Source organism: Somniosus microcephalus, chromosome 11 (genome assembly GCF_052327205.1).
Source record: "Somniosus microcephalus isolate GS21.2 chromosome 11, FLI_Smic_1.0, whole genome shotgun sequence".
NCBI lineage: Eukaryota > Metazoa > Chordata > Chondrichthyes > Squaliformes > Somniosidae > Somniosus > Somniosus microcephalus.
In genome coordinates this window covers 200,402,882-200,421,495 of record NC_140997.1, presented here as the reverse complement: position 1 = coordinate 200,421,495, position 18,614 = coordinate 200,402,882, and the positions used below count along the sequence as shown (strand labels likewise).

The 18,614-nt window shown below is 43.2% G+C and overlaps 1 protein-coding gene across 3 annotated transcripts in view; it reads right to left on the bottom strand.

The window, feature by feature from the left end:
- LOC147111120 (constitutive coactivator of PPAR-gamma-like protein 1 homolog) overlaps positions 1-18,614 on the bottom strand; it is a 145,143-nt gene that overhangs the window by 14,935 nt on the left and 111,594 nt on the right. For 2 of the 3 annotated variants that reach the window (XM_086001687.1, XM_086001689.1), the window contains exons 13-16: positions 16,439-16,648; positions 12,191-12,374; positions 8,992-9,130; positions 3,554-3,656 (exon numbers count right to left, since the gene is read on the bottom strand). In XM_086001687.1, coding sequence (XP_085857813.1) covers positions 3,554-3,656; positions 8,992-9,130; positions 12,191-12,374; positions 16,439-16,648 — 636 coding nt within the window. Of the gene's footprint in view, positions 1-2,371; positions 2,590-3,553; positions 3,657-8,991; positions 9,131-12,190; positions 12,375-16,438; positions 16,649-18,614 lie in introns of those variants that run through there. The other variant, XM_086001690.1, reaches the window with a different exon arrangement.

Sequence of the window (18,614 nt, the reverse complement as noted above, 5' to 3'; positions counted from 1 at the left end):
AAAGGATCGTGCATTGGCCTGTAAAGGAATGTATCAACTCTACAAGGGTTTACAGCATAGAAACCATCCTGGGAATAGTCTCAAGGCTCCGCTAGTGTCTTGACATGTCTGAAAAGATGGACTAAGGTAAGGCTTGAGGTGTGATATTGATCATTTGCTTTTAAGTTGCTAAAACAGTCAGTGCAAAATTATCATGAACCAGGCTAATACCGCAGCATGATTTATTTCAAGGACAATTCATTGCAAGTCAAAACAAACTATTCCAACCTTGTGCATGTCAGTTCTGGAATGTTATGTTCAGTTTTGGGCACCCTGCTTTAAAAAAGGATATTGATGCATTGGACGGTTTCAGAGAAGAACAAGGATGATTCTTGGACTTAAGGTGCTCAGAACTGAACAAGTTTTCATTAGAAAATGAGTGGGAAGTAACCACTTGGAGACAGAAGGGAAAGAAACCCAGGATTCTGCAAGCTGTCTTACAGCAGTTCCTTTACTGTCATGCAGCCCCGAGTTCACTGAGAGACGATAAACTGAGGCCCTGTCTGCACTCTCAGATGGATGTAAAAGATCCCATGGCACTAATCGAAGAGGAGCAGGAGAGTTCCCTGGTGTCCTGGCCAACTGAAAGGTATCATATCACTAGAGTCTACAGACCAAATTGCTCTCGAGAATGTCTCAGAAGGCGGCTGCTTAAGGAGGCATAAGGTGTCCTATTGCAAACTAACCTTCAAACACAGGAACAACAACAACAATGTGTATTTATATAGCACCTTTAACATAGTACAACATCCCAAGGCGCTTCACAGGAGTATTAAAAGACAAAAAATTTGACAACGAACCACATAAGGAGAAATTAGGGCAGTGTGGTCAAAGAGGTAAGTTTTAAGGAGCGTCTTAAAGGAGGAAAGAGAGGTAGCAAGGTGGAGTGGTTTAGGGAGGGAATTCCAGAGCTTAGGGCCAAGGCAACAGAAAGCACGGCCACCAATGGTTGAGTGATTATAATCAGGGATGCTTAAAAACAGGAGTAGACCATTTAGCCCCTCGAGCCTTTTCCCGCCATTCAATGAGATCATGGCCCATCTGCAACCTAACTCCATATACCCACGCCTTTGCCGCATATCCCTTAATACCTTTGGTTAACAAAAATCTATCCATCTCAGATTTAAAATTAACAACTGATCTAGCATCAATTGTCATTTGTGCAAGAGAGTTCCTAACCTCTACCACCCTTTGTGTGTAGAAGTGTTTCCTAATTTCACTCCTGAAAGGTCTGGCTCTAATTTTTAGACTATGCCCCCTAGTCCTAGACTCCCCAACTGGTGGAAATAAGTTTCTATCCTCTCAGACACAAACAGACAAATCACTCAGAACAGTGGACTTCATATACACACACACTTGCAGAAGGTGCTTCTTTCTGCCACTGTGCCTACACCAGTGCCTCTCTTGTGCTGTTTTTAAACCTATCCTACCGCAACTAGCTGTTACCCGAGGGCTGTAGTATCTTCTTGGGACTGAGTTGGTCTTATCTCAGGGCTTGCGAAACTCGGGAAAACGCTTCAGCACTCTGTCACCACTCCAGGTATATGGACAGCCTGATCCTGCATCTCATTACCAACATGATCTGTCATCAGGAGAAAGGATGGCATCATGAAGGCCAATTCTAGCCATGCCACTTATGCTGGGTCCTGGATCTGAATGCTTGCTGATCAAGCAGACTTGATCACTGAGATCCTAGAAACCCTGAGCGGGCATCTCAAAGCTGGTTGCCAGCAGTCTCTCCAAATGGTTCCCCCTGGGTCTAAAAGCCAGTAGTCAAAGCATCCACGTCGGATGCACTGACTGATCGGGAGGCCTCTGTCAGAGGTAGCGGATGCAGAGGTTACTAGTGCTGACACATGCACCAGGTAGCACTGTACTGTTTTGAATCTTTGGCACCGAGGATGACCCATGCCGTTAGTCTCCTCCTCAAAGATGGTTCTCATTGCCTCCATGTGAGTGCAAAGCTCATGCAGGATCTTTCTTCTCAGAGTAGGACACCAGAGAACTGAATCCGCAGGCTCTTGAGCCATGGGCTGACCTCTAGAACCTTTCACACTCCACTTAGATCCCACTTTCACCTCGGACTCCTCTGGCACCTTCGTGTATTATATCCCACCCAGTTAAAATCCCCCATTAGAACCATCAGAAGTCCTTTCCCCTGGTGGCTTTCTCTGGGCTGGCGAGTGAGAGGAAGGGTGAATAACAGCTTGGGTGAGTTGCTGGCTGGGTAGAGATGGAAAGCTTCTTGCCTCTTTCTCTTCCTTAGTGGTATCTTGCTTTGGTGTATCTAAATAAAAAATGTTATAATGTTGTGTAGCTACCATGATAGCTTTTGAAGATGCCAATCACATTTCTCGCTAGAGGCTTTGCACTTCCAAAACAATTAAACAGGCAAGCTTCAGATGGTCCAGACTAACTTGCAGCTACAACCAGCCCTCCTATATCTCCATCCCCAGTAGGTTCAGCTGCATGGCTTCTTCCTGATGAGGTGGTAATTACAATACCACCACCCATGGTGTGAGATTCCTGATGGTTATGAGCAACCTTCTCCTGTGAGGAAGACGACAAGACATGAATACTGCAGTGAAGTCTTTTATTACAACCATTTAATACATAAAGTTATGAGAGAGGAAGAAAGCAGCAAAGAACAGGTTTTGCAAATTAAGGAGGCTTGGTCATTCACAGCACACTGTGAGGGGAGGTGCATTTGTATGACAATGGGAGAAAGGATCAGAGTCCTCGAGTACCATTAGGATACTGAATGAATATCACATATACAAAGAGATTACAAGGAAGGGTCAAGGAAAACTTGTAGCTTACCTTAGCTTCTCTGGTGAGGTTAATTTATTCTTGCATTGCAAAGAAATCCTGGGGGGGGGTCAAGGAGGTGGCTCTTACAGCCACCTCCTTCCACAAAATGCGTACTACATGCTTGGTGTGTATTTGGCCCCGACTCTGAACAGGCCATCCTATTCCTATCTCTGTGAGGAGAACTTCCAGGATAAGCTCCCTAAAGGTTTACTGCTCTTCTCTTCAATATGGCTGCCATCCTTCTTTCATAGATTGTTTGTTTCCTTCAGTACTGGTATTACCCCTTTCAGCATCAACAGGTTTAATATCCTGTTGCTGCACATGGTATCTGCTTCTCATCCAGGTATTTTCCATCCCCGCGCATGCCTGGTAACCATCAAGGGCACACTCGGGGTCTAACTCCCATCTCTAATTTTTCCCATCCCACCCTGCCTCCTGGCGCTTCTAAGGCATTTCAGGTGATTTACAAAGCATGCAAGCCTCTGTGTTTGAAATGATCTAACCATGCAATTTACAACAGTCAATGCCACAACATCATGGCACGTAGAACTCCTGCTCTGGCTCAATTCTGGAAATACAACAGTACCATCAAAATTTTGGGCCCAGATTCAACGCAATCTCAAACAAATACATCAAAAACAATACATTTTAAATCTACTTCTGAAAGGAATAAAAACATCCTAATAATTCTCTTGTGGCTCACCCCCTGATTTCTGATATTCCAGACAGCAGCACTTTTAGTGTAGTACTTCGCTCCTCTGCTGAAACGACTAGCAGCTGGGCTGGAGATGATTCCTCTTGCATGTCTTAAAAAGAATAAATACCATTTATTTCAGCTGTATGAAATTTCTTCTGAAAAAGCATATTAATAACTATGGCCAGTATCAAGAAGCACATTTTTAAAAATGCTTGTTCACACAATTTTTAATAAGTTGAAGCCTATTAAATACTATTTACCAGATCCAAACTTGACAAACCTGTACATTATACAGTCAAACTGTAGCACCCCCAGTAGTTCCTTACAAGCAAAATACTCCACTTTAGGTGCAATAGTTCTCCTCTGAATGTTATGATACACAGATGTATCCATGGCACTACGTAGAGCTCAGAAATAAAGGGTCAATCATTCCTCCTTTTAAGTTGACCAGGCACTTATGATCTCAGTTCCTTCTACAAAGCCAATTCTCCCACTCTACATCAGTTCTATAGTGGAAAATTTCACTCAATGAGAGACACAACCTTCATTGCTGGTGAACATTAGTGTCGTCAAGATGAATGTTCTCAGAATACTGTATTTGCTGTAACTGCTCCCGATTCATGTACCACAATCCAATTTCACTGAATTAGGCTAGCAGCAGATACACTTTCCATGAAATGATACGAGACCGCAGGCAGTGTCCCCTGTAAGGTACGTGGCCGCACGCTGCTCCAAGGAAGCTGTGCAGCCAGCATTTCAATGTAAAAACTACGCATGTGCGGTATTCTGAATGGCCTGCAAAATTACAAGGAACATAGGCAGTGAGTGAGCTTGGAATATTTGTATTGCCTTTGTCACCGAGGTGGACAAGGGAGGTGGCCAGTTATCTAATGTTTCTACTTTTGAGCTGCCTAAGTCAAGGCCGTGCAGGACTGGATTCGCCATGTGGTCAGGCCACCAGTGAATGGCAATAACAATGCCGTCACCCCCTTTACTGAAAATGCAGGCCTTCAAGGTGCTTTGCTCTTTCATCCATCGGACTGGTTCATACATAGGATAATTTCGGTCACTCCACACATCATCTAGCCTATTACACAACTCACCCTTGTTTTTAATGCAGCTATTTCATTCCCAACTCAATGTAGATTACCATTTTAGTCTGATAGGTGTTTCATATAGTCCCTGTTATTCTATTTGTTGGGACAGTCTTCAGACATCATTCTTTTCTTTATCCTAGCTACAAAAATGCCCATAGTCAGAACTTGCAAAGTTGCTGCTCCAAGCGGCTGAGGCGTCTATCTCAGATTTTGTTTGGTGTGCGGTCAGGACACCATTTTAGTCTTAATTTTATAGTTGAAAACAGCTCTCAAACTCTCCAATTCTAACTTCTGGATATTGGGGGTCATTTTCACCATCACTTGGGCAGTAAATCGGCAATGAAAATGAAAATTGATGAGTTTCTGTAACAGCCAGGCAATCCGCCACCAAAGTAATAGGACGCGACTGCTGCCAACGAAGTTGAAGTCGTCGTGCATGCGCAGTTTCAGTGTTTTCTCGATTGTTCGCTAACTGAAAAGAAAATAGTCGCCATTACAAAGAAAACACTTCGAGAGAAAGGAGGTGAGGGGGTGGTGAAAAGAGATCACTACTGGTGAAAAGAGATCACTACTGCTGAACAGAGCCGCATCAGGAAAAGGAAATCTGTGCCAGCAAAACAAGGTAAATGTCCATTTTTATTCATTTTCTTCTCCTTTCCCTTCACACGGAGCTTGCACACCGTACAAATAAATCTCCGCCACCCTCCTCCCGTGAAAATATCATACATTAATACTTAAACCAACCCCGTGCTATTATTATACATTATTAAACCAACCCATAGCTCCATAGATTTAGGCATGCGAGGTGACTATTATTATACATTCATACTTAAACCACCACAGATTTACGTGCAGAACGCTTCGGCGCAGCTTCCAATCGTTGGCAGCAGTCACTCCGAAAGTAATAAAGATGAAAATTACCCCACTGATCTTTTTAACAAGGTAATAATGAGCAACTGTAGACATCTACTGACAACACTAGAGAATTGTGTATTTTTTTTAAAACTTTTCAACAAAACAGAAAATCGTTTGGAAAGGTGACAGACTTGGCTCCATGGTAGCACACTCAGATTGCTTCCACGATTAAACAGCGTTCCAACACTCACTGCCTAGGCTCACACATGAAGACCACTAGGGTAAAGTATAGGAGGACTGCTGATTCCCGTGTAATTATACCACATCAAGTAACTACTTTCAGGTGAGAAATGAAAAAGGGGTGGGGAACCAAAATATTATCTGGCTTGTTATATTAGAATATATTGTCTTTCCTTCTACCATCAAAAAGCCTCTACAGATAATGTTTCTATTGTTCCTAGCTAGGATCAATGTTCTATGACAAATGCCCCAGCAGACAGAACAGGAGGGTTCTATAAAACATCTAGCATATTAAGACTAAAATGGTGGCTGTCGTCATCATCTTAAATCTGAGAAGTTATGACAGGATTACTAATTAGCACAAACCCATGAAACTTGAGCAGCTCTCAAAATACTGCTTTACAATGTACTTTACAAATCAGCCTTGCTCTAAAATCCTGGCCCATCCACAGTGCACAGGAACCATGGCTTTACAGCTGATGTGTCCCTCACTGTATTCTATATAGCTATGGCCTTCCCATTTGAGGTGGTACAGTATTTAGTGGCCTATACTGATTTGAAACTTTAGCAATTGACTCTGTTGTAGAGGTGTCAAGACTGAAGTAGGTTTCAGAGAATCATTTACATCTTGTTCACCTTGACTGGAATTTGTAGCTCACCTTCCTCAAAGTTACTACAACCATTTTAACTGCAGTATGACACCAAACACTGGTTTCCAGGTGACAAGTCCCTCAGATTACTCACTGCGTTATTCCCTTCATACAAGGGCTTCTAATTATAATCATCCATATTTAGAAAAACCCACAAGGAGGAAAATAGCATGAACGCAAGCAGAATTAAGAGACAGTTTTGTATACAAAGATTTCCATGGTGGGATTTGTCTGGCTTATTCAATAGGTTGTGAAAGATAATGAAGAACTAAGTATAGGCTGGTGAAATAGTATCCAATCTCGACAACTAAAAATGTGACTCCTCTGCCAGAACAGATTTGGAAACAGCAGAACTTCTTTAGAACAAAGGTTACACATTTTGTAAAGTATAAACATAGAATCTATACTTAGGCTTGAAAACCTCAGCACATAGACTGTTTGTATGATGTTAGACACAATCATTTTAAGATAGTAAGATCATCTCCTGTGATGTTGGTCACAGATCGTTTGGAATGTAAAGCACTGTGTTTTGTTTGTGTTGTCTATACGGAGACAATGTCACCATTTTGTGGTTTAGACTTCTTGCAGTTGTCTCTAAAAAGTTTTGTTTATTCATCAGAAGAGACACAGGGACTGGGAAGACCTTTTCTTGGAAGGGTAGAAAGATTTTACACAATCAGATAGGTTGTTTTCTATTTTTGTTCACAAATTATGTAGGAAAAAGCTGATGAGCACACAAAAAAAAGTTGACATACAACAGACACTATGGGCAGAATTTTCCCAAGTTCCATACCATTGGCAAGGCCTTGTATGCAGCAGGAGCTTATCAGAAAATTGCAGATGCCTATGATTTTCCATCCATTGACACTAATGAGCAGAAAATTGCAGGCTGTGAATCAGCCTTCTGCGTGTGTGGCTAATAGCATGGAACCTAAAAAATCCGCCCTACAGTTCCAAAAGTTAAATTAGTAATTTTTTTTCAGGCTTCTCATGATTTTTAATTTTGAACAACTTTGTTTTAACTACAAATTATTCTTGATGTTTAGTGTTTAAAAACATTCCTAGTTTATTAGAAAATTTAAATTAAAAAAGTTTCATAAAGTTCTCAAAAAATGAATGGCACCCATTTTCTATTGAGCAACACATTTGATAATTATACTTCCAACGAGAATGACAAGCATAACAAATTGCCTTGGGTTAGTATAACTGGCTGCATAAGGCAAATATTTCTTCTTGGGTAAAATGAAAAACAAAAGCTTTTTCTCAAATCACAAGAGTAAGGCAGAGCAATGGCGTGTGGTTGGAACTAGAATAAAATTTTGTTTTAGTAGATCTCAGGATTTAAAAAACTCTTAGCAGGATAATTGCAAAGAACGTAGTGCCAATGGCAAAATTAGTATTGTTTAAGCAAGTCAATCAAAAACTTAAATGTTTATTTATTGTCCAGATCAAATCCAGTATAACTAAAATGGGGGATGGTTAAACTTCATACCCAAGACACATATTTTAAAACTTACAGAAAACCAATGACAATTTACAAAAAAAAAATCCTTTCATTGTTTTTAAACACTATTTTGTACTGTCATTTACAGATTCATTTTCTTATACTACATTCCACTTACTAGAATGCATTTATACCTTCTAGGTGATCATTTTTCTTTTAAAATACATGGCAAACAAGCTGTAGTCCAACCTAAATGGGATTTTACAGCAGTTTTGGGCATGAATTCCTGGAGAAGAGATAATTTAATCTGGTCTCTCAGTTGCACCCACATCGTTTTTCATACCTTTGCCTTTCCCCAATGGAACTGAAACTTTCACCTGTAATTCAACGTTTCTATATTTGCTCTCAATGTTTAATTTCCTTCTTGGTGAAAGAACACAGAGCTGATCTTCCTCTGTTTTGTGCCTGGTGTACAGCTATTTCCCAGGGATAAAGACTGCAGCTCCGCGCCCTTTGCACTATATTCCTATTTCGGGAGTATTCTCAGAATGTGGATGGAGTGCATCTATCTGAAACAGTTGCAAGCATTCAAGTGGCATAGTATTGAGGTGGAAGTGATGTTAGAGTACCTCCCACCTAACTTTCCTTGTCTCACTGAAAGTTGGCTTTGGAGGTTGCGCTCCAAAGGCTGCCCCTTCTTAGATCCTCCTCAATATTGGAGGATCTAAGAAGGGGCAGCCAGCAACCTCATAGCACCTCCAAACAGGCAAATGCTTCCTTTTCAGGACTACCATGGAAGATCAGTGGAGCTGCAGGCCTTCTAACTGCTGCTGCAGGCCTGTCCGCTTTCCTTACCCAATTCTGAGCAATGCCCATTCCCAAGGGCCGTTTTGGCGTCAGGGGCCACACTAATGACCTGTATCCGTGATTACGGATGGGTTCAGGGGCATTCAGGTGACTGCACTCAATGCACTGTCTGAATTCTGCCCAGGCTGATGGGAAAGGGGGAAATCCATCCTCAATGCACAGGGAACACCATCCTACTTTTCTTTGCTTTTACTTCCGATTCTGTTAAATGTTTAATGTCACGAATTCAAGCTTAGCTGGCAACTTGGATACATTAAGAGGGCTCCATTACACATTTTGTAGCCAACGTACCCTCTAGCTGGTCCTCCAACAGAAACAACCTGCAGGGGAAAAGCGGTTCTGCCTCGCCCACGCTTGCTCCCTGCCCACTGGCCTACAACGGTCCCTGCAATCTCCAGTTTCCCTCCTTGAGAAGGCATTGGCTGGACACCTGCAAATGGAAAAGAAATAATTAATACTACTCCATAATCTTTAGTAAATAAAATGGGGTGAATAGTGTAATACTATGTCGACAAACCTTTAATAAACTGGTCGATGACTTAACAGTGAGAAACTAAAAAACTGTATGGAGGTCAAAATATAGAATTATGGCTGTGTTAACTGTTTAAGTACAAATTGAACAGTTGTCTTAAAATATACTTATCAAGTATATTTTCACACACTGCAAGAGAACATTATACTGATCCTTGGTACAGTTACCTGTACACTTGAAGCTGCTCACTTCCACTGCCCATACCCAAGAATGGATTAACATGTGGTTAACTATCATCAAGCAGTTAATTAAGCAATGTGGAAATATTAAATACAAAGGCCTAGAAATTCATTAAGGCGCTGCCAGCTTTGCGCCCAGTTAATGCCTAAAGGGTGATTTTGCGCCAAAAATGAGTTTGCGCAGATATTCAGCACAGCGGTATTGGCGGCGGTAGCCGTTAGTGCTGCGCCGGCACCGATGACGTCATCAGTGTGCGCAGTGCCCCGGTTCCGCCCCAAAACCACGCCGATCCCCATATTTAGTTGCGGCCGCCTCCTCCGAAGCGGCCGCAAACAGCGACCAGAAAACGGGGCCGTCCTGCTGCCTTAGTGGAGCGCTTTAAAGCGGAAGGTGCGGGCGGCCGCCTGCCCGCACATCCTTCCCCGGCCTCCTCCACCCCCACCCCCTGCGGCATTGCCGGCTGCTTTCCGCGAGCCCGGCACTTCTCCGTGGTGCCGGGCTCATTTGCCGGCACTATCCAGCGGCGATCTCCCCATTGCAGGCAGCTCCCCCTTAAGAGGAGGAGGCCTGCAGTACCGCAGCCTGCCGCTGCGCAGCGCCTGGCGCAGCGGCGCCCAAGAGCGCTGATATTCAGTGTCAGCGCACCAAGCAGAGGCAGGCACACCCTGGTATAGCGCCCGCTTCCGAATTGGGGCGCTAACAATGAATATCTGACGATCGCTATAGGCTTCCCGCCCAGCGCTAACTTTTGGGCGCTAGCCAGCTGGCGGGGCCATAGTGAATTTCTAGGCCAAAGCCTTTATTTACAGTGTTTGTCAAAGCTGGTCAAGTATAGCAATGAAGTGCTCCTTTTCCCACAGCTTCAATTATTCCCAATTATTTGCCAGCTAAAAGAAAACCCTTAAAGTTACTCAAAACTGGAGCCTATTTTGGAACAGGTAAAATATTGTGCTCAAACTGAGAGCTGGGGAACATAATCCTTCCTCATTTTTCACATATAGCCTCATATACTAGGTTAAGTACTATACAGGTTAGTTAAGAGTGAAAGAATCTGCCTCAACATGCCTTAACCCCAATACAGAAACCCCCCACTTCTAATGGACCAAAAAAAACTTTCTTATTTCCCACAACAGTCATCTTGTGGCTCGAGTGAGATTGACAATTTCTAGTCTATTAAAAGCAGTTTTGCACTGTGAACTAACACTTGGAACTGAATTAAGCCAACACAAAATTATTTCATGCAAGACCCTTACAGGCAGCAGACAACTTCAATCCCAATCAAAACCAAAGCCAATAGGGCAGCACAGTAACTCGCTGCATCAGGCAGCTATTATCTTACACATCAATGGAAACAAATGATAGGAAAACTAAAGCTTTTTCCAAAAATGTTTCACAGTATGCAGTCAGGACGAGGAGGAAAAGGAGAAGCGGGCAAATATCCTCGATCAACACATTACTTAATCACTTCCAGAAGCAATCTTGTAGTCTGTGTGTTGTGCAATGGTTACTGCAACTATGACCTGATGCTGGAATTGACCTGGAATAATACTAGTTCAAAAGCTTTCATAGATCTTCAGACGGTGCCAAAAAACTGAATCAGCGGAGATTAAATCACCTGGGTACAAGTCAGAGACCAGAACAACCTGGTCACTCAGCCAGTATTGGCTTCAGCCAACCCCAAATCTGGTGGTAATCCCCCAAGCCTTCTTCAAGACATATAAACTGACATTGAGCATGATGCTCAACCAGGCATCTTCAGGGGTGTTCCCTGCTCATGCTTGATTCTCTGATGTGGAGGCAAAAAGTTGAGTTACATCCCAAGATGTGCCTGCACCAAAATGAAGTGAGCTTGGACACTCTGGTGGCCAGGATTCCGTTCCAATGACTTGATCACACTAAATGCACTGAAGAGACATAAAAGTCAGACTGCAATGGAAGGCTTCATGGATGTCTGCTGTTGCAAAGAATATGTGACATTTAACAAATATTTAAATTAGAGACTGGCACTAATCAACAGTCTTGGTGCAAAGGTCAATCTCATCTAGGTAGGCCATAGAAGAGAATGGGATCAGCAGACCAAGCTGGAACATGGATCCTTTGCCACAGGGACTGGCTTAGGCAGAGACAACAGCATCTTGAAAGGGAAAACTGGATAAATATCTGAAGTAGAGGAAATTAAGGCTATGTGGAAAGCACAGACCAAAGAGATTTGTTTTGGATTGCTCTTGCAAAGAGTTGGAACAGACACAATGGCCCCAATAATCACTGGTGCGGGTAGGTTTAGTGTTTGTTGGGGGTAGAGATTGCAGGGGGGGGGGGGGGGGGGGGAACAGAGCGTGGGTGGAGGGTGATCGCGCGGGGGAGGGTCATGGGGAGAGTCAGAGATCACGGGGAGGGTGGATCGGTGATGGGGGGTTTGGGGAGATTGTGGAGGTGGGTGGTTTAAACAAGTAAGCTTGTTGGGGCTGGAGGCAGCAATGACAATTTATCCAACCATCAAGCTAGAGAATGGTGGACATCACATGGAGATTTAAAAAGTAGGAATTTCTAACATCTCAGACTCATGCTACGAGACTTCAAGTTTCTAAGGTAGCTATTTAACCTGGTAGTTTTGATCATGTGACTGGACAAGTCAGAACCAAAATTCAGCTATTTCAAACCTAAAAAGAGTTTCCTACACGTCAGGTTCAAAAGTCACAGACCATACAAAGTTATTGCTGGCTAAAACTTGACTGAAATTTCAGGCTTCAATATCGACAAAACAGTAATGCCCCTTACCACCCAAGCCTCTTCCTCTACCGTGGTGTGTCAGGATTGGTCCAACAGGCCGTGGATAAACTGCAGCTGGATAAAAATGCATGGCTGCTGGAGGAGGATAAGCAATAGGGTGGGCTTGCCTGGAAAGGTTTAAGCCTTCCAGAATACTTTGACGCATCTTCTCAAGTTTTGCAGCTTGATCAGCCTACAATTAATCACAAAATAGCACATATTCAAAGTGCAGAACACATATTTTCATTCTGGAATGCCTGTATTATGCCTGTTATCCAAAGCATCAGTAATGCAAATAAAGCAAGTATGAGCAATGGTATGCAAACTACAAAGTATAACACTACTGAGATAATAGCCTAATGGCTCTTCAATACTTTGTAATGCAAACCATAACTACCTTAAATATTTTGCTACCTTCTCAAATCTGTATTTCGTATCTGTATTCTCAAAACAGTTTTTTGCCTCCTGCACATATTATCTTGTATGCAGTTTGTTTCCAAATGACAATAGTGTCAGCTGTGGCTCAGTGGGTAGCACACTCACCTCTGAGTCAGAAGGCTGTGGGTTCAAGTCCCACTCCAGGGACTTGAGCACATAAATCTAGGCTGACACTCCAGTGCAGTGCTGAGGGAGTGCTGCACTGTTGGAGGTGCCGTCTTTCGGATGAGACGTTAAACCGAGGCCCCATCTGCTCTTGCAGGTGGATGTAAAAGATCCCATGACACTATTTGAAAGAGCAGGGGAGTTATCCCCGGTGTCCTGGCTATATTTATCCCTCAATCAACTTAACAAAAACAGATTGGCCTAGAAATTCGGTGGTGCCCCGTTTGGGGCGCCAAGCTCGCCTGGGCGCCAGAATTACCGTTCCGGACGGAGCTGCTTGCGCCAGCCGGAAATTCAGTTTCAGCGCCCCAAACGGAAGCCTTCTTAAAGGGGAGGGGCCTGCACCAGCGCGATCTGAGATCGCAAGTGCCGGCAAAAGAGCCCGGCACCGAGGAGAAGTGCCGGGCTCTTGGGACACAGCCGGCACTGCCCGGGGGCTCAGGAGGCCGGGGATGGCGGCGCGAGGAGGTGCTGGCAGGCGGCCAGCAAAAAAAATGGCTGCCCCGCACCTCCCCTTTAATTAGCGCCACTACCGCCGCAGATAGGCCCCCCTGAACCGGTCGCAAATTGCGACCAGCGTTACAGCGGGGGGCGCGACCAAATATCGCGATCGGGGCGGTAGCGAGGCGCTGCGCACACCGATGACGTCATCGGTGGCGGCGCAGCGCTACAGGCTAACGCCGCCATTAGCACCCTGCTAAATTTCGCGGGAGGCGAGGCCAGTGGCGCTAAACCCACTAAGTGCCCTCTTTGGGTGCTAACTGGTGGCGTAGCCCACCGAATTTCTAGGCCATTATCTGGTCATTATCACATTGCTGTTTGTGGCAGCTTGCTGTGTGCAAATTGGCTGCCACATTACAACAGTGACTACACTCCAAAAGTACTTCATTGGCTGTAAAGCGCTTTGAGACATCTGGTGGACATGAAAGGCGCTATATAAATGCAAGACTTCTTTCTTTTGGACAACAAAATTTACAAGCCTTAAATATTTTAAATAACCACGCAATTTATAATTATTTTTGACTAGTTTAAAAAGTTCAAGAGCATCATTATTATTTATACAGTTAAACTTGGTACAATGCCAGCATAAGGAGGTCACGCCTAGTTACTTTTCAATTTGTCAACTGGTGACACTGGAAATGATTGCAAACCTGTTTGCAGCTCTCTATGATATAAACTACAGACTTCTTCTTTCGAATGCACTGAAAGTGCTTTTTAATCCAAAAATGGCTAACAGCAAACAGACATTTATGGATCTCCTGAATCCGTTCTAATCCGTTTCGTAGGAGACTTTGGGGGAGAAGTTCATTGTTGCTCCGTTTAGGGTGCTAATTTTTAAAAGTTTTGAAAGTTAGTGCCAGGTGCTAATGATTTCAAACTTTTGAAAAATTTGCCGTTTGAGCTCCAAGGAGGAATTGGAGCGCTAAATCAAGCTAACGGGAGGCGCAAAGGTACCCAAATTCGCCCCCTTGGTGTTATAAGCCATATTTAAATCACGTCATACCTCAGGAAGTGAATATAGTTCTCTTACTTCAGAATTCTCTGAACTTCCAAGATTATTACCTACAAGTTACTTGAAAACGGATCCTGCAATCTCCCCCATAATCTATCAAATAAAAATGGTGCACATTATGGATTATAATCTGCACCATATAAAATTCTTACAGGGCTCAACAGGGTAGATGCATGGAAGATGTTTCCCCTGGCTGGGGAATTTTTTCACTCAGAGGGTGGTGAATCTTTGGAATTCTCTACCCCAGAGGGCTGTGGAGGCTCAGTCGTTGAGTATATTCAAGACAGAGATCAATAGATTTTTGAATATTAAGGGCATCAAGGGATAATGCAGGAAAGTAGAGATGAGGTTGATCAGCCATGATCTTATTGCATGGCGGAGCAGGCTCGAAGGGCCAAATGGCCTACTCCTGCTCTTATTTCTTATGTTCTTATGTCTAAAAATAATGTTTTTGCGTATTTAATGTTAGTGTAGATGTAGCCCGATACGAGACTCCCAAAACAAGCGTCTACTCGGAGCTCTGACACGGCAGGAGCCCCCCAGGTGGGCAGAGGAAACACTTCAAGGACCCCCTCAAAACCTCCTTGAAAAAGTGCAACATCCCCTCCGACACCTGGGAATCCCTGGCCCAAGACCGCTCAAAGTGGAGGAGAGGCATCGGGGAAGGCGCTGAACACCTCGAGTCTCTTCGCCGGGAGCAAGCGGAAGCCAAGCGCAAATAGCAGAAGGAGCGCACGTCAACCCATGCACCCCACCCACCCGCCCCTTCAACACCGTCTGCCCCACCTGTGACAGAGACTGTAGGTCCCGCATTGGACTCATCAGTCACCTGAGAACTCATTTTTAGCGTGGAAGCAAGTCATCCTTGGTTCCGAGGGACTGCCTAAGAAGAAGAGATGTAGTTAGTAACCCAGATTACTTCAGCAGTTCTGTCACTTTAACTGTTTTAATGCTGCTCCTTAACATCTTTGAGCTTTAATATGAACTTCAGTCATATCATTAGAACTCACAGGTCGGGAAATTCCTCGTCTATTAAGAAAATTGACAGCCGTAAGAAAAAACACTGCCAAGATAGTTAAGCAACAGTTTGCTTGTACATCATGAACAACCTCTTTTAGAAGGAAAGAAAGACTTCAATTTATATAAAGCACTTTTCATGACCTAAGGACATCCCAAAGCACTTTTGAAGTGTAGCCACTGTTGTACTGCAGGAAATGCGGCAGCCAATTTGCGCACAGCAAGCTCCCACAAATAGCAATATGATAATGACCAGGTAATGTTTTAGTGATGTAGATTGAGGGATAAATATTGGACAGGACATTGGGGGTAACTACCCTGCTCTTCTTTGAAATAGTGTCATGGGATCTTTTATGTCCACCTGAAAGAGCAGATGGGGGCTTCGGTTTAATGTTTCATCTGAAAGACGGCACCTCCAACAGTGCAGCACTCCCTCAGAACTACACTGGAGTCTGTCTAGATTTTTGTGCTCAAGTCTCTGGAGTGGCACATACAAAATGTACCAGTGATAACTTTCTCACCTCAAATGAAAGTAGTGCATCATGTAGTTTTGCAGATGATGACAGCCCGTCAGTACTTAGTTCAAGGGACATATTTATAAGGACAAGTTTAGACAGCAAGTACTGGTGGGCTGTTCAATGGCGTGGAGACCTCACAGCCAGACTTGATCTGGTCCTCACAAAACACCCACACAAACGTTCACTTACTCAAAGAGATCACTGGACAGCAATCAGAAACAGTAACCCTGGACACATTCCCCCACCTTGGCTCAGTACACACAACAGTACATTTATCCACTGAAGCTTCAAGGAGCAAATCAGGTAACGTTCCTACATTCTGCAGTATACTGAATTTTGTCTTGCATCACATTAAACTAATGTCTCTGGTATTGTTTAAACAGATGTAACTAAATCATTGAATTGTTACTAGTATTTATTTTCTAAAGCCGATTTCTCAGTCTCATTGTATTACCTTGGGAATGATAAGCAATACATTATATAAATCACCAAATGAGAATCAAACGATGCTAATCAATAATTTTAATGTAATTATATTTTATTCATACACTGTTAAAATAATGTATAAAAGTTATTTACACACTGCACATTTATTACAATCCATACCTGACCATCGCAGAGGTCAATCAAGGGCACCTTTTCCCGGCTCACTTTTATAAGCTTACTTTGGAAAAGCTTCCCATCAAAGTACATCCATGGACAACAGTGTTCCCATGGGATTGGCTGCCCACATGCATCATTTGCAAAAAGTGCCATATCAACCCCACTCATAAATAGTGCTCCAAGTTGGATACCACGGGGATCCAGGCTTTCAATCTGAAAAAAAAACCACAGGAAAAATAAGTGAACCGAATTGGCTGGACAATGAAATCTATGATGGTAGGGAGGCCGATGGGATCACCCATTTGGCCGAAGATGCTTACAAACACTGCAACTTTATCTCTTGCACTCACGCGCTGGGCTCCACCATGGTAGAGGATGGGTATGTTAATGGAGCCTCCTCCTCTTATTAGTTGTCTGGTTGTCCACCACATATTCTTGACTGAATGCGGTATGGATGCAGAGCTTTGCTCTGATCCATTGATGTTGGGATGACTTAGACTGGTGCTTTTGGTAACTTCACCAGGTTAGTGCCTCATTAAGATTTTTTCAATTAATCCTCAGGATGTGGGTGTCACTGACAAGGCCAGCATTTATTGCCCATCCCTAGTTGCCCTGAGCAGGCAGTGGTGGGCTGCCTTCTCAAATCACTGCGTAGCCACTACAGTGGTCAGTTAATAGTCAACCACATTTGTACACTGGGTAAGGACAGCGGGTTTCCTTTCTCAAAGGACATTAGTGAACCAGTTAGGATTCTACAACAATCCAGCAGCTGAGATCAGCTTTTTGCTTTATTTTTAAAAACTGAATTCAAATTCTTAAACTGCATGGTGGGATTTGCACAGACGTTCTCTGGAATAGTCCAGGCCTCTGGATTACCTGTCCAGTAACAAATCCACTACACGACCGTACCCTCAGATAAAGTATGAGATTAATTAAGTGACCATTTGCAACCATTCCCAAAAGCAAAAAAACAGTTCCAGAAAAAGATTTAGGGAAATTTTAAAACCTCACATTTGCTTTACATTTTGTAATTAACATTAACTTCCACTGACATAAATCCCAGAAAAAGTGATTGAGCATAGGCATCATCAGTTTTTCATAGGCATCATACTACTTAACATTGAAAAGTGAACCTGAATGTCACATGGGATTTTTTTTTTGGATAGAATGTTATGTTATATGCAAAGATTATAGTACATAACACAACAAAAACAGATCAGATGTTCTCAGCATACATCTATAAATCTTGGATAAGCATGCACTTCCTGTTTAGTGAGCCTTCTTCCTATTTCTGTAATGCTTGCTTGTCAGTCAAATTATATCCATTTATCTATACTTACCTTCGGTGGAGTTCTCCCAATGTACAACTCCAAGGTAGGTGGGCACTGTGCTCCAGGCGGCTGTCCACCACCATTGCCCCTCTCCACTATTGCGACCCAATCCACCACTCCAGCCACCAAGGCAAGAAAAAACTACGTTCCCAGCCGGGACCAGGTGCTCGGTTTTTCTTCATGTGGATGTGGGATTTCCCACACGAGTTGGTGTACGCCCCATTATTTAAACAGAAAACAGCACTTATGCAAGCAATGTTTGCCATTTAAATAATGCAAGCTTTTCCAGTTCTCTGGAGAAATCCTTTACTTTTTAAAGCCTTCCTAGGAGGAAGGCTTATCCTTCACCTCTTGCCCCCGTCCTCCGAATCCCCCCTTACATACAAGAGCTGTTGCCAAAATTAATAATTGGGGCTCAAGGTATCAGTTGAGGTTATTTCAACATAGGTTTCTAGACACAGTACCTTAAAAGGATTTTCTTTCACATTTGTTAAAAAATTAATATTTTCACAATTTCCTGTTATTACCACATCTGAGATTAGCTGATTAAATGTGTACAAGATAAAAAGCCATTTTAGAAGGAAACTATCCAAACCATAAGCCTGGTATAACAAATAATGCCTTTCATTCCGACTTCAGAAAAGTCATGGTTAGTCTAATTTGAAATGACTAATCTCATACAATTATAAATTTCTTCTCCAGCGGATCTCTCAGCAACGTGCTTGCCGTCAAGCTGTAGGGCTGGCTGGTCGCCATTCAATAAGATCACGGCCAATCTTCCACCTCAACTCCACCATCCCGCACTATCCCCATATCCTTCGTTTCCCTTTGTATCCAAAAATCTATCA